The 15548-nt window shown below is 44.8% G+C and overlaps 3 protein-coding genes across 4 annotated transcripts; 2 read left to right on the forward strand and 1 right to left on the reverse strand.

Annotated features, from left to right (window-relative positions):
* The first annotated feature begins 201 nt into the window (after positions 1-201).
* Positions 202-4134, forward strand: kbtbd3 (kelch repeat and BTB (POZ) domain containing 3). The gene is made up of 10 exons (XM_076049655.1): positions 202-533; positions 933-1231; positions 1317-1482; positions 1585-1767; positions 1845-2012; positions 2093-2383; positions 2554-2796; positions 3324-3614; positions 3767-3916; positions 4012-4134. The coding sequence occupies exons 2-10, from the start codon at positions 936-938 to the stop codon at positions 4132-4134; spliced, it is 1911 nt and encodes a 636-aa protein (XP_075905770.1). The 5' UTR covers positions 202-533; positions 933-935.
* A 1383-nt stretch (positions 4135-5517) lies between these two features.
* On the reverse strand, positions 5518-7083 carry sln (sarcolipin). Its single transcript, XM_076049785.1, has 2 exons — positions 6932-7083; positions 5518-6035 (listed from the first exon to the last, which is right to left on the reverse strand). Exon 2 carries the CDS (start codon positions 5957-5959, stop codon positions 5864-5866), a length of 96 nt encoding a protein of 31 aa, XP_075905900.1. The 5' UTR covers positions 5960-6035; positions 6932-7083; the 3' UTR covers positions 5518-5863.
* A 3640-nt stretch (positions 7084-10723) lies between these two features.
* alkbh8 (alkB homolog 8, tRNA methyltransferase) lies at positions 10724-15430 on the forward strand. 2 transcript variants are annotated; one of them, XM_076049859.1, is made up of 13 exons: positions 10724-10888; positions 11516-11649; positions 11737-11837; positions 11936-12067; positions 12184-12279; positions 12500-12604; positions 13006-13076; positions 13203-13309; positions 13497-13636; positions 13757-14019; positions 14321-14470; positions 14595-15120; positions 15228-15429. In XM_076049859.1, exons 1-13 carry the CDS (start codon positions 10754-10756, stop codon positions 15281-15283), a joined length of 2016 nt encoding a protein of 671 aa, XP_075905974.1. In that variant the 5' UTR covers positions 10724-10753; the 3' UTR covers positions 15284-15429. The 2 variants fall into 2 exon arrangements, with proteins under 2 accessions (XP_075905974.1, XP_075905973.1); XM_076049858.1 differs by having other exon boundaries at positions 14595-15430.
* The last annotated feature ends 118 nt before the right edge of the window (positions 15431-15548 follow it).

Consider the following 15548-nt stretch of genomic DNA (forward strand, 5'->3'; position numbering starts at 1 on the left):
TATGTTTGCTAAATGTTTGACTGTAATGAAGTGAATGACTTTTGATTAAAATAAACATTTATTGCTCTTATTACTTTATGTTATGATTAACATTTGCTCCGTTTTTTTTTTTTTTTTAAAAGAAAGCACTGGGAAATATGATATACTTTCATGTTATCACAATCGTTATGTAGTAGAATATTGTACACGTGTTCACAAATATTAAGAACAATACCCATGTTTAGACCTAGACGGTTGAACGCCTTTCGTCCCTTTTAGGCGAGACCTGCTATCAAGAAAACGACTACATTTCCCAGCAGCCTTTGAGGCACACGCTGTCCGGTCATGAACAAAGCGCAACGTCGTCATGTACGAATCCTCTCGGCGTTTCATTAAAGAGATGACGGGATACGTTGCGATTTTTGGTGAGACAGCACATCTTTGCAAGACGGCAGTTTTCAACTGATGACGGTGCAAAACACATGACGTTGTCCTCGCGTGATTTCACGCTCCCGGAAGTCTGAGGGGGGGGATGAGAAGCAGAGCTGTCCGAGGTACTGACGTCGTGAGTACTGTCTGCCCACTCCGGCTCCCTGTATTTGTGTGTTTCACGCCCGTTTTCTGTACTTTGCTCGTGCTAGGCTGGTAATTAGTCTGCGATGTTTGTATTTAAGAGAAACGATTATGATTCTGTATGTGATTTGCACACGACAAACTCTTAAACTCAACTTGAGAGCGCATGGTATGCAGCACCATGCCTGATATGTGATGCATCACCCCGTTTATTTAAATTTTACCTTGCCACTCTCAATGACCCCGACATAGAAACACACATATACTTTTGATTTAACAATAATAAAGAGACACGAACTGACTTTTTTTTTTTTTTTTTTTTTTTTTTAATCCATTTAGTGCTATGTTATTCTCACATTTAAACATTGTCAGAATTCTAGGACATGGACGAAAACCAAGAGTCATCTGCCTGTGACGCCAACGCTCACAACCTCTGCAGCAGCAGCGGCAGCAGCAGCAGCGGCCCTCCCCGATGGAAACCTAGTGATGGTCCACCATGCAATGGGGCTCCAGAGCGCAGAACCCTGCTACGGACGTCCGAGTCACATGGACTCCAGCTGCTGACCGTGCTCAGGTCGTTCCGGGAGCGAGGCCTGATGTCCGACTTCACCGTCAAGGTCCAGGGACACACCTTTCCCTGCCACCGCTGTGTCCTCGCCGCATGCAGTGATTTCTTCAGGTACATTCCTCCATATCTGTGTTTAGTGCTGTTAGTGATATAATGTATGGACTGGATGATTTTAACCAATCGTTTGCTGGTTCAGAGCTATGTTTGAGGTGGACATGCGAGAGCGCGGCGATGGTTCAGTGAACCTGGATAACCAGAGCCCAGATGCTGTCAGTTCTTTCCTGGACTTTGCTTATTCCGGAGAGATGCTCATCACTGACAGCAACGTGGACATGCTGTTCCAGATCGCTTCTTTTCTCCAGGTACCTGTGTGACCAAGTCTTGATATATGGCAATATCTCACACTGTCATTTTCAGATTTTACTCATTGTTCTCTTCCTGCGCTGCAATTTGCAAATCCTCAGATCTCAGTCCTGTCTAAAGCGTGCGGTGACTTCCTGATCGGAATCATGGATCTCAGCAACTGCCTGTCTCTCTTCTCCATCGCGGAGGCCTACGGCTCAGCCGCCCTCCTCCGGAGTGCTGAAGGGTTCATGATCGAGAACTTCCACGACCTCTCCAAAACACAGGATTTCCTGGAAATGCAGGTGACACCAGCCCCAGCTGTAAAACATATTTCCTCGTCAAGGAAAAGCACTGACATTTCGCATCTCTCTGATCACAGGTGAATGTGTTGGAAGCGTGCCTGAGGTCTGACGCCTTGAACGCGCCCAGTGAAGAGGAGGTAGTGATGTCACTCTTGCGATGGATCCACCACGATCTACCGACAAGACTCAAGCTCTTGCCTGGTTTGCTGTCTCTGACCAGACTCCATCACCTTCCTGCTCTTGAGGTGTTAACTCACACGCACATTGGACTTCGCACAAATGTAATCGCTGACTCCTCAACCCCTGTTTTACCTCTTACATTCAGAGTCTGGGCGATTCCAACCCTCTGCTCCGAGACAGTGAGTCCTGCCTGGCGCTGATCTCTGAGGCTCGCAGCCTGCAGATCCAGCACAGCGGCCTGCTCACCGATGCACGGCCGGCCACCACACAGAGCTACATCTACATCCACAAGACGGAGGAGAACGGAGAGATCCGCCACACCTTCTGCTACTGTTTGGAGACAGACCGATGGAAAGAGCTGGCCACAGGAGGAAGAGAGGGGGCCGCCACCATGCCAGACCCACCGGGATCCTGCCTGACCAGCTACGCAGAGAAGGTACATACCGAGAATGAGTCAGTCTGGCGTCACTACTGGCTGCAGGACAACAAGAGGCTGAGAAGCCGAGCTGTTGTACCTAACCTCGAGAAAGACAGTAGGAAGTGTGAAAAACATTGGTAGATATCTTTAGTATCTTGGCAAACAAAGCTGACCAACTGCTCCGGCAGATGTTTGTGACAGGCGGTTGCCGGGGAAACTGCTGCCGCGCCGTACGCCTGCACGTGGCCGAGCCGTCCCACGATGCAACGGACGAGGTGTGGTGCTTCTGTCCCGTGACCCTCACCTGCACACCTGCACCGGCCATGCTGAAGCCCAGGACCATGCACGCGGCCGTGACCTGCCTGGACCGGGTCTACGTGATCGGTGGTCGGACCAGGGGATCCAGAGGCGGCGCCCCCTGCCTGCTGGAGGTGACAGCATGTCCAGAACAGCCTTGCTTGATGAGCAAACTTGTCAAGAGCAGAGAGTTACTACATATTTTATTGTGTCATAGTTGGAATGGTCATTGTAATTAAAGTATACAACTTTTTTTGACATCACACTTGAAATAATACTCACACAGAAAAGAATGTAATTACAGTCTTGGAGAGAGTGATAAAATAAAAATAGTATGATTAGGTAACTACAATACATAAATAGAAATAAAATTAATAAATAAATGTAACAGCTGCCAGCGTCTCAATCATCCCGGCTCTACCAGGCACTCAAATTACAGACACTTCATCTGTGGACCAGTGGACTGAGTAGAATTTTAAATGCGATCAAAATGCAAACCAGTTATCACGGAGAAACATCTGTTGAAGGAAGTTGGTCGAAATAACGCAGCAGTAGTTCCCAGTTGGAATAAAACTTTCTGCCGCAACCCCTGAGGTTTAAAATGAATTGCAGAGAGTTACTTTTACATGCAATTCAAATTCAGCACTTGTCTCTGTTCCAGGTGGAATATTACAACACCATGAGCAGGACGTGGTGCTCCGTCAGCCCACTGCCCACTGCCATCTTCTACCCGGAGGCCAGCGCGTGCGGCGACGTCATCTACACCCTGGGGTCGGAGGTGGAGATCACCGACTCGTTCAACCCCTCGCTGGACTGCTTCTTCTGTTACGACGCCCGGAGGGATCAGTGGAGCCGTCTGGTGGCAGAGTTCGGCCAGTTCTTCCACGCCACGCTGGTGAAGGCCGTGTCTATCAACAGCACGCTGCACCTGTGCGACCTCTCCACCTATAAGGTGAGATTTCCAATTTCCCATTGAAGGATCTGAAGAAAACAGCACATTTAGCCTTTCAGGCTTGAGAAACCTAGGAAGCCTACAGGAAGAAAACACTGCTAAAATTAGTTTTCGATGTAACAGTGTCGAGCCGTGTCCTTTCTCCATGACAGGTCTATAGTTTTTGCCCGGAGACGTGTGTGTGGAAAGGTCAAGGGTCATTCGAGTGCGCCGGTTTCAACGCTGGAGCAGTGGGGATGAGAGACAGGATTTACATCCTGGGCGGAGACTATTCACCTGACGAGATCACCGATGAAGTCCAGGTACCAAAATGGTTTCAACCCACAGAAACTGCACTCAGCTACAAGTATTTTCCTTATATTCTTATTCATAACAAGTCTGTTGTGAACCGGTGCAGGTGTATCACAGTGGGAGGAGTCAGTGGGAGGAAGTGGCGCCAATGCCCAGAGCGCTCACCGAGTTTCACTGCCAGCTCATCAGCTTCAACCGATACCGAGATCCTTGGAGTGACACAGCATGACGCTCCTAGACTGTCAGAAGGTCAACGTAAAAAGAATGGTCCGGATGCGTTGCACCGTTTTCATTTTATAGCCCTTTCCTCGGTAAACAGGTACAGATTACAGCCCCCACCCACCCACCCCCCACACACACACACATTAGCATCCATCCCATTTATTTATCAATTTTATTTATTTTATTTTACATGAAAAATGTATTTATTTGTTTTGTTTCACACTTAATTTGATCTTAAACCATTTTTAAAATATGTCTCCTCCCGTGGAGGAAGAAGAGTTTATAAATGTTTTATTTAAAGATTTCTTTACGTTACAAAAAGTCTCTATACTGTAATTTTCCCTTGAAGCAGAACCTTGAGCATCTATACATTTTCTATGGCCAACTACGAGGAGTATCTGAAAAACTGTGTGAATGCTTTAATGACTTGAGTTAGAGCTTTAAGGGATGGTTCGCCCATAAATACATTTTTCACCCACTTAGAGATAGAAAGAATTCCAATGTTGTCTGAGAGCATGGTGCTGATGGGTGCTGAGGTGTCTGTTTTGGATTCAAATTGGACTCCTTAGTTTTCAGAAGACACATTTATCTGTTTAAATCCACAAAACTCCGTCACAGTGACATAATAATAAGATAAGGATAAGATAGGATAAGAGAGAGCCTGAGTCCATAAATTGGTGAGTAATAAATGGGTTAAATATCATTTGGGGGTTAACTATTCCTTTTATGTTTCCCGTGTTTAAATTCTGAAGTATTTATTGTGTATTTTAAAAAAAAAAAAAGGCCAAAAAATGTTGTTTACTTGGACATGGAGACGCAGTGAATTCACAATATGGGGGCCTTTACATTTATATTTTATTTTCAGTTTTCAGATACATTAAAATTGTAGTTTTGTTTCTTTTCAATATTGTTAATTTTGCCTTGTTATTTACACATTTGTTCCCTATTTCAAGCAGATGAAACCTGCTCATGTCTTTATTTTTATTGTTATAAAGTAACAATAGCAATGCTGTGCATGTGCTCTCCTGACTGGATTCCCATGTTAAGATTTGTTTCCTTGATTTCTGATTGAGACTGCAACGATGTCATCCTCCTCTGCTAAATCCCCTCCTGCATAGGACTTGTTTGCATCAGCATTTACCTGCACTCTTCTGCCAAAAAGAAATGCGGCAGCTTGATGAGAAGCAGCAGCTTTCAGAAACACGGTGCAGAAGGCCTTGAATGCATCACGCATGTTGACAATGAAAGGAACTGTGAAAATGTGCTGCAAGATGTGCTCATAAACATTATGCTTCTATTATTTGTGTGGACGTCTTCTTCCAGTGCCGGCCTTCGGTTTGCTCTCCACTCCACTACACACACACACACACACACACACACACACACAATATACACAACAACATGGTTTATTGCATTATTACAGCTAACACGACACACAGGCTACATGCTACTGCTTGAAGCAACATTTCAGCGTTTTCTAGCCATTAATCAGTCAATAATTCCGCCCCATTTTTCGATTTTCATTGCCCCATTTACAAAAACAACATACCAGGAAAAATAAAGAAAAACTGGACACATTTGCCACTGAGGATTTGTTCATTTGGCTGCAGCCGCGGACCAGGGCAGTAAGCTGAAACACTGAGTCTGATCCAGGAAGGCGTCAGCAGTCACTAGGCTGGTGGCCCCGACTCATTATCCCTCCACCTCGGCTGCCTCTCGCTCATCTCCACGAGGCTTCAGTCCTGGTACGTTTTCACCAGCAGCCACATCAGCAACACGGTGATTAAGACGATCATGAAGTTGAGGAACAGCTCCTTGGCTGAGCGATCCATGGCAACACCTTGGGCTGGAGGCTGGGGGGTCAGGGGAGGATCTGCGTGCTGCTGCAGGAAGCTGCAGAGGGATATTCTGTGGATTGCGTTTGAATAAAAGAGGTTTCAGCCATGAAGGAGACAATTAGAGGCGTGCAGCGAGGCAAACAAGAACATTAATAGTGCAAGATCGTGTGTGAGTCGCTGCCTTCGGTGTCGCTGTGTGCGCGAGTCTGTTGTCACAGATTAGTGGGATCAGTCACCACTCAGGTAGCTCGCTGCATCTGTTCACAGCTCATCACTCAGCAGAGGGACAGGCCACAATGTCCCGTCGTGAGTCATGAACACGCACGCACGCACGCACACACACACACATAATAAAACATACTGATGTAGAAACAATAAGGCAAGCATAACTGCGGCACAAAGCCTTCCATAAATATTTCCCCGCCAAAATTAACTCAATTCAACTCAATAATCCCCCACATTCCTCTTCAATCATCAATGACGGTTAAGAACTCCAAATCATCTCAGAAGCCTGATTTTGCAGGGCAACAAATGCTTTGAGTAGAAAAAAAGAGTATTTCTAAAACACAGTAATTCTTCTAAACATGTAGTTGGTGATATTTGAGATTGGATTTTTTTAAACTCTGCACTGCAAAAGGGTATGATTGTTATATTTAGAAACAAGTTCAAATAAGTTCTCAAAAGTCAAAGTAACACACAAGCAGTTTAAAGTGGCCCCTTAAATGGTGGCGGTGCAAAAATGTTCACTGTTCAATGTTCACAAGTTCACTAACCCTAATCCTACGGAAAACAAAACAAAACTGTTATTTATAATTGCTAATGCTTAAATACATTAAGTGAAAAGGGAGGGGGCTTATTGCTAGAACTAAAAGGTTAAAAAAAAAGATTGTATGGTGACTTGTTAACTATACAATATTATCAAAAAGCAGCAATTTGTGCCATGCATTTTTAGATATGTTTAACTACCTGCTATTCTCCTGAGAGCAGGAGTTGCGATGCGTTCCAGTCGCGCAGAGTGTCTCTATCTCGACCTCTGAAGCCGCGCCTGTCTGCTTGAAGCTGCTCCACTGCTGTGACCTTCCTTCCTCGGTAGCATCAAGCCAGTGCGGACGCCGCTGGCAGCACGTCTTCCTAAAGTAGCCTCCTCCTCCTCCTCGACCTCCTCCTCCGAGCACCGCCCACGGTCACCATGCACTCAGACTGATGTCACGCGGCAACAAAACACCCAACAGATAATGTGTTACTTTCCACAAAGTTCTCTACTGGAGTCTTTCCCATTTGTAACCATACACAGACTTTCCCTCCCTCGCCTGGACACACACACGCAAATGCCGAAGGGACAAGGGGTTATTTTTAAAACCTTATTAAAGATTCATGGTGGATCACAGTTGTTTCAAGCAGAATACTCATCTTCTGATGAGTCCTGGAAACTGTAACAGGTTGACTTTGACTGCGTCTGAGTTGCGGCTATGCACGAGAGAAAAGAGGAATAATGGGGCGACGTCACCACAATGCGAGGCATGAAGTTTTAACCCCAGCAAATATAGAACCCCCTGTGTTGTTACAGTTCATTAGCCTTTAATATTAGCTGGCTGTGCCGTGGTCATGCAACCCGTGGCGGCTGGCGCTCTCCCTCAGTTGGCTTCTTTTATAACTGATGGATGAACAAACACTAGCAGCTGAGTCATGTTCTTAAAATAGGTACCAAAAAATAGTTCAAGTCTTAAAAAGTCTCATGCAACTTTTTTTTTTTAACTAACTCTTTAACAGGAAATGCCTTGGATCTCTGGAAAGTTGCTGCAACTTGTAAACACCTGTGGCTGCCGCCCGAATGCAGCAAAGTATTCATTTTTTTATCTGATTTGGACAAAGAACATCGCTGCTCCTGTCCGGCTTTGGAAGGAGCAGCACATCCAGTCGCGCCAAATCTTCCATGAGGCACCAGCAGGAAGCCTTGTGCTGTTACTGACTAGTAGCGAAGAAATCTAATTGGTGCAGAGGGCTTGTCCAATCATCTGCTCAGCCTTTGTTTATAAGGGGTCTTCCTTTTCCAAACATTTTTTGGATAGCTGTCTCTCCCCCAGATTAATATGGGAAATTAATCCAACAGATTGGGGAACATTCCAGCTTGGCGTGTCAGGTTACGGGTGGTGGTTGGCGCCCGAACTTTGAATACCTGCGCCCGTTGGCCCATTCTGGCACTAAGAAAAGGATTTTGACAGGTCGCAACCGCAAAACCTCTCAGCTCATCTAACACTTGACAGCTGCTTAGAACAGTGTTATCTCTGAACTAATGTTAAACCCCCTTGACACGCACCTTCTCCTGAAAAAGGCAGAGGGGGTCAGTGCGGGACAAAGTGTGTGCGTGTTGTGTGTGTGTGTGCGTGTGTGTTTGTATGAGCTTGGCCTCCCTTGAAATTTTCCATCACAAGATTCCAAGGCCATTCCCGGTGGATTAGATCAAAAGGCTGTTATTTTATCACGCTACCGCTCTGCCAGCGCTCAGGCAGCGGCTGTTTGACTCCGGGCTTCCTATTGTCCCTGGGATCCAGTGCTAGGGTGGTTGGGTAAAGTGGGCTGAGGTGTGCAGGCATCCCGGTGGACCGCTGCCCGCTCTGACAGCTGTGTATGTGTTTAAGATAGAAAAGAGCTGGCAGGGTTTTCTTCTGAATCAGTGGGGAGACAGTGAGGTGTCAACAAGACCTCAGAGGCACCATTCCACGCATTCTGGGTTACCGTGTGTGTGTGCGTGTGTGTGTGTGTGTGTGTGTGTGTGTGTGTGTGTGTGTGCGTACATGCCTATGTGTGCATGCAATAAAAAAATGGTGTTGATTTGAGAACCTTTTATCAACTACCTGATCCCATTTAATACAAAAAAATAAAAAAGGTTTTTGGTTCTGCAGTGACATCACTACAAAATGTTTTCTGTTTGGGTTTTCTGTGGTGAACCATGTTATTGTATATGGATGCCTTGAAAGCCTAATAAAAATTGTTTCAGTATGTAAAGACTTCAAAACGTCTCAAGCCAAGAAACCAAGCACTGATACTGTAAACTGTAAGCTACAGGGCCCATCGAAACAAAAATGTCCATTTTCACCAAAGCTACCTGATTACTTCTCTCAACTGTACCCTGTGTGCAGGTACAGTAAAGAAAATAATTTGTGTTGAAGCCAAAGCTTTAAAAAAAGAAGAAGACAGAATTGGTAGTTGTGAGCTGGCTTCGTGTCAGGCTTAAAGTTATTTCAAACTTTGTGAGTTCTCCAGAAAATGTGAACATAAACTGACAATAATCTAGCAGTTTACTTTTAATGAAAATTAAAAATGATTTATTATTTACTTATTTATTCTTTCAGCAACTTTCGTCTGTTCTATCAACATATATAATATTGTCATATTTTGGGAAAACAGGAAAGAAAACTTCCTGGCTGCTTCAAGATTTATTTTAATACTATCATGCTGGTGTAATTTTGCATATTAACGTCACACTATCATCTGCTCAGTGTCTTATGACTCTCTATCGTCCAAGATCAGACTGACATCTGCTCACACCTGCTCGAGGTCAACTTCAAAATCCCTATTTTAAAAAGGGGGGGGGCTTTTTCTGGACCCTTCATTCCCTGTTGTTTAGTCTTTCCAGCTGATGGAGATAGAAATTTGTCAGCAACAGAATCGCTGGCCCAAAGTGTGAGACGATACCTGTTTAAAACCAGTTGTCACCCACAAGCTGCCTTTTCCAGCTAGGGCAGAGGTGGAAGGTAGAGCCACCCGTGAGAGAAACGCCCTTGTGGTCAATGAATTTATTTTGTTCATTTCGTTTTAGCAACGAAACAAACAAAAACAAATTTTCTGGGACTGTTTTTTTGTGAGAACGAGAAGAGACATTATGTTCCTATCGGAGATGGCAGCTCTCCTGACGGCCCAGCTGTTGTTTTGCAGACCAAACAGTGAGCGCTGTTAAGACAACGCAGGGTTCCCCCACGACCCAGCGGCTCAGTCTGGCACACAAATTACTGAGATGGCCGACGACAGGTGAGGGCATCGTTGCGCATATTAAGTCAAACACTGGCGCTCATATTGTGTGCATGGAAACATGCTAACTAGCGTCCGAAAGGTCAGCAGGTCCTACAGCACAACAACAAGCAAGACAACTGGAAACACAGAGTACAGAAGAGTGCAGAGACTGAGTGAAATGGAATGAGCCAACAGCCAACCCCTCCACCTATAAACTTACAAGTTTATCCCCTGCTATCAGGTTTAGCCGCCCCTATAGAGTGATCCCTGGTGCACTTATGTCTGTCTTTTGTTAGGAGATTAGCAAGGCATGCGGTGTGGCTTTGCTGTCAGAGTTTATGTCCTTTATAGTGGGAAAACAATGGATAGGGATAATGTGTGGATACAGACTGCAGGGGGTAGGAGGTGCAAAGAAACTATTAATTACCTCATCATTGGTTTGTTATGGTATGAAGTGCGGCATGGCCATATGTCCTTAATTTAAATAGTCCATAGTTAAGTTAATGCTAAGTATCAACCTTCCCAAGAGAGTTTGACATTACATGAAGTCAACCAAGAGTATTAATTGAATGATTTGCATACAATCCACGAAAGAAAGAGGAAAACATGAAGTGGAAGTTGCCAATCAACAAAGATCTCGATGTCGTCCATTACATATTTTTTTCCATATAAACACTTTAAATGAAAGTTGGAACGAGGCTAATACGTTTTACCCCGCAAACGGGAACCATCGGAAAGACGATCTAGTTGCACCCGGACGGATTTAAAGAAAGCACCATGGACTCTGACATCAACAACGTGAAGACTGCAAGGAGGAGTAAAGAGCAAAAGAAAGTGCTTCGGAAACAGCTCAAAGCCAGCCACACTTTGCTAAAACATGAAGGCATCAATACAGCATCGCAGCCCACAAAGGTAAAATATAAGCAATCTGTATTAGCAGAGAAATAGATGTTATTAGCGGAAGTCACCACTCTATGCTCCGATACAGTGGGTCATCAATTAAAATAAGACAGAAAACGCAAACCAAATTAAATTCCGAAAATCTCCCCCTTAATGGTCTTTCAATTGATTAATTAATGCTGCTGACAGCATTATAAACAGTAAACACTGACAATAAGTATCCTTAGTCATAATGATTGAGTTGAACACTAGCTACAGTGTGCAGAAATGATGATGGTAAGATAATAATGATGCTTCAGTGTTCCCTTTGTATCGAACCAGCCATTGTGTGTAAAATAAAATGCATTTATTTTAATAGTGCCCGTGTCATGTGACCATAGACTGAGAACCTGTGTCTGCTAGTATCATCACGTATCATCGCGCACCTTTCTTCTTCTACTTAATTTGGTAGAAGAAGAAATGTCATTGGAAAATTAAACATGTGAAAGAATGTAAACATTTGAAATAATGCTTGTAAACACAGGTCTTGTTAGTCTCAGTTGCTAACGAGAGCAATAAAAATCAGGATGGTGTGGTACTTTTTTTTTAAAATTTTTTATTATTATTATTATTATTTTTTAACTTGTAACACTTTTGCAGAGTTTGGTGGTGGCAAATGGCGGCCTGGGGAACGGCGTCAGTCGCAAGGAGCTGTCAGCCGCCTTGAAAGAGATGGGGGAGTTGGAGACACTGGTCATGCAACCTCACAAGCCCTACGCCTTCGTCACATACAGGTGCCGCATACAGAGCGCTCCAATCTCTCCAGGATGGTTCACACTTTGGAATATTTTGCTCACGAGCCTCTGGCGTTTCTGTTCCAGGTCTGAAGATTGTGCTCAGAAAGCTCACATCCAGCTCAGTGGAGAAAATATACCGTGTGGAGAGAGCAGCGTCACGCTGTACCTGAGTTTTGTCAGTTCGGGTAGGTGCTGTAGATTAGGGTCAAACACCTGCAGATGCAAAAGCCCCATTTTGAGCATGTACATTCAGCTTTGTTTGTCTGTGTGTGTGTGTGTGCAGTCCCATGTGAAGAGGAAGCATCTGTCCCGTTGCCGCAAGGATTAGTTCTGGTGGAAGACTTTGTTTCGCTGGAGGAAGAAGCTCAGCTTCTCGCTGCCGTCGACTGGTCGTCTGGAAACGATGACATCACAGGTAAGATTTTCCCATTTTTTGTGTTTAGTTCCCACATTTTTTGTGTTTAGTTCCCACATTTTTTGGCAACTTGCTTGCAATTTTGAGTGTGCTTACGTCAGTCTGATGTCCTTTAGCTCAGAAAGCTCTGAAGCACAGAAGAGTCAAGCACTATGGCTTTGAGTTCCGCTACGACAACAACAATGTGGATAAAGACAAGCCATTAGCTGCAGGTAAAACTGTCCCTGTGTTGCATTCAAATACTGTATGTTTCTCTGTCATTCAGTAACAGTAACACATTGTCATGTTTGAAAAAAGCAAACTAGTACAATTAGCTCATGATACTTTTAATCACTTAATACATTCACCTTCAATGTGAATATTTAACAAGGTGCTTGTGTTTGGATAAAATGACATAAGAGCGAAAATATGCAAATGTGCATTTGTGTTCAGGTATCCCTCAGGAGTGCCTGCCTGTCCTTGAGCGATGTGTTGCTCACAAACTCCTCGATGTAATGCCGGATCAGCTGACTGTCAACCAGTACGAGTCTGGACAAGGTGAGGGCCTGCAGCTCTGTGATTACAGTGATTTGCTCCATCTGAGGCACATTCTCAGACAGTGATGAAACATGATATGATAAACGTACCCTCATGGAAGAAACACAGTTGTGGCCACATCAGTGTGTCAGGAAGTGCTGCAATACTGAAGGTGGAGCCCACCTCAAAAACCAGAGACTGAACCAAAAACAACTTCTGTGGCTTTTAGATGCCGTAATTCAGCTACTACAGTCGTTGATTACCACAAGGTGGCACCAGAGGCATTCCAACGTCTATAGTGACTGAATGCTTTTGGCCTTTGAGCCTTTATTTTAGTTTAAGGCTAAAACAATACTGTGATGGAAAGCATGTGATCAGTGGTAATTCTGTTGATTTCAGTCTTATTTTATGTTTTTTTCTAGGTATCCCTCCACATGTGGACACTCATTCTGCTTTTGAGGACACCATCATGTCTCTCAGTCTTGGGGCACAAGTAAGAAGTCACTGAATTAAATACAGCCAACTTTCTGTTCATAATAGTAATAATAAAAATGTACAGTCTTTCTTCTAAGAGAGAGATATTCCTGTGTGTCCATTAGTCATACATGTTGTCCTCTAGACAGTGATGGAGTTCCGTCATCCGGATGGCCGCCTTGTTCCTGTGCTGTTGCCTGGGCGGAGCCTCCTGCTGATGAAGGGAGAGAGCCGCTACCTCTGGAGCCACGGGTGAGCTGCAGTGTTACCTGTGGGAGTTGGTTTCATTGGAACCCTTAGCTTTGTGGTGGATTGTTATTATTTGGTGGTTTTATTATTTTTTTGTAATCAAATACCGTGTTCAGTGTTATAGACTCTTTGCTAAAATTACATTTCTACATTCAGAAAGATTAATGCAAATCCTCCTTTCTCCTTTTAGAATTACTCCTCGCAAGTTTGACACGGTGCCCTCCGATGACCCACAATCCTCTGCTTCAGCAACACCTCTCACCCTGACTAAAAGGGGCACCCGCACCTCGTTCACCTTCCGCAGAATCAGACATGAGCCCTGCCGCTGTGGTGAGATTCTTCACACCCTTACCCTGTCTGAGGAAGAAATTCACCCTGCGTCACTCTACTTCCTCTCTTTTCCTCACCTCTTCTCCTCACCTCTTCCTCACCCACGCTCTATCTCTCCAGCCTTTCCCTCGGCCTGTGACAGCCAGAAAGCCTCCGGGCCGTGCCCCCCCTCGCTGCCCTCCTGCCATTCTGACGCCGCCCACCTGGAGGAGGAGTATGTCCATCGAGTGTACAACGCCATCGCCTCCCACTTCAGTGGCACACGCCACTCACCCTGGCCACGAGTTTGCCACTTCTTGAACTCGCTCTCGCCCGGCAGCTTGTTGGCTGATGTGGGCTGTGGTAACGGGAAGTACCTGGGCGTCAACCCACAGCTGGTTGCAGTGAGTCCTGTCCAAGTGCCTCCTGTTCTGTTTTTGTCCCTCATTAGAGAGACACACTCTTTCAAAGTGTTTCATTTCATTCTATTTTCTATTCTATGTCTCGTGACCTTTACTGATCAGCGTTATTATTCAAATTATTCAAATGAGTAAACCAAAATGATAATTTTATCACTAAATTTAATTCTGGGTCTTATATTTCACCTTCTGGCTGTTCATATTTATGTGTGTTTGTTTGAAAATTATGCATTGATGATACATGCAAGCATGTGTGTGTGTGTGTGTGTGTTTTTTCTCCCACCAGGTCGGCTGTGACCGCAGCAGCGCTCTGGTCCAAATCTGTGAAGACAGAGGTTTCCAGGCTTTTGTGTCTGACGCACTCAGTCTCCCTTTGCGCTCTGCCTCCTTTGATGCCTGTATCTCTATCGCTGTCATACACCACTTTTCCACACAGGTACAGAGAATACTGGCACGCGGACACCATCATGTTTTTAGCTCGTTGTTAGCTGTTATTATAAAGTGGACATAATCTCTTGACCTGATATTGTTGTGTATCTTCGTCGTTGTCTGTGTTGCAGGAGCGGCGGCTGGCAGCAGTTCGGGAGCTGGTGAGACTCCTAAAGCCGGGTGGTCGGGCCCTTATTTACGTGTGGGCCTTTGAACAAGAGCACAACCAGCTGAAGTCCAAGTACCTTAAAGACCAGAAGAAAGAGCCTGGAGGTGTGACTCCAGACCTCACTAACAAAACATTAGAAGAGAGCCTGGACGCTCAAGGGGATTCCACTTGTCATTTAGCACAGAGGCCGACTGTGCGTAACACACATGAAGCTCTCAGTGGGAATGACGGCAAACTCAGTATACACACCAACCGCACAGCCTTCAACACCCAGGACCTTCTGGTTCCGTGGCACCTGAAAGGAGAAAAGAAACAAGGGGGGGAACAATCAGGAGAGGCTGTAATGAAGGAGAAAAGGAAGGGAAGGATGAGAAAGAATTCAGGCTCCCTGGTGTCCAGTTCGAGTTCTGTGGACAGAATGGGTTGTAACCCTGACCGCACACAAGAATTGCACTCAGATATGCCCTCTGGAGCAAGTCCTGGCATCAGTAATTCCAGTCACAGCTCAGATTCTGAACCTCAGTCAACTATTTCGAAGTCTGACCCTGAGCACAGCTCGCCTCACATTTTTCACCGCTACTACCATGTGTTTCAGCAGGGGGAGCTGGAGCAGCTCTGTGGTCTAGTGGCTGGAGTCAAAGTGCTGAATAGCTACCATGACCAGGGAAACTGGTGTGTTATACTGGAAAAGGTGGACTGACACTTGCGATGATTCAAAGGCCTGTTACAAACATGAACATTAAAACGTTTATGTCTTTTAAATTGAAATAAAAGTGAAAAAATTGTTTTGTTATTCTTCCACTCTTTGTATATCTAAATTGCATATTAATGATGTGTATATTAATTTGTTGAGACAGCTTTGACTTCAAAAACATGTTGGCATAACATTGACATCTAGTGGGAAGTGTCAGGAACA

This window comes from Nelusetta ayraudi, unplaced genomic scaffold, assembly GCF_046127955.1.
Source record: "Nelusetta ayraudi isolate G7.1 ecotype Tasmania unplaced genomic scaffold, CSIRO-AGI_Nayr_v1 ptg000120l, whole genome shotgun sequence".
In the NCBI taxonomy this organism is placed as follows: domain Eukaryota; kingdom Metazoa; phylum Chordata; class Actinopteri; order Tetraodontiformes; family Monacanthidae; genus Nelusetta; species Nelusetta ayraudi.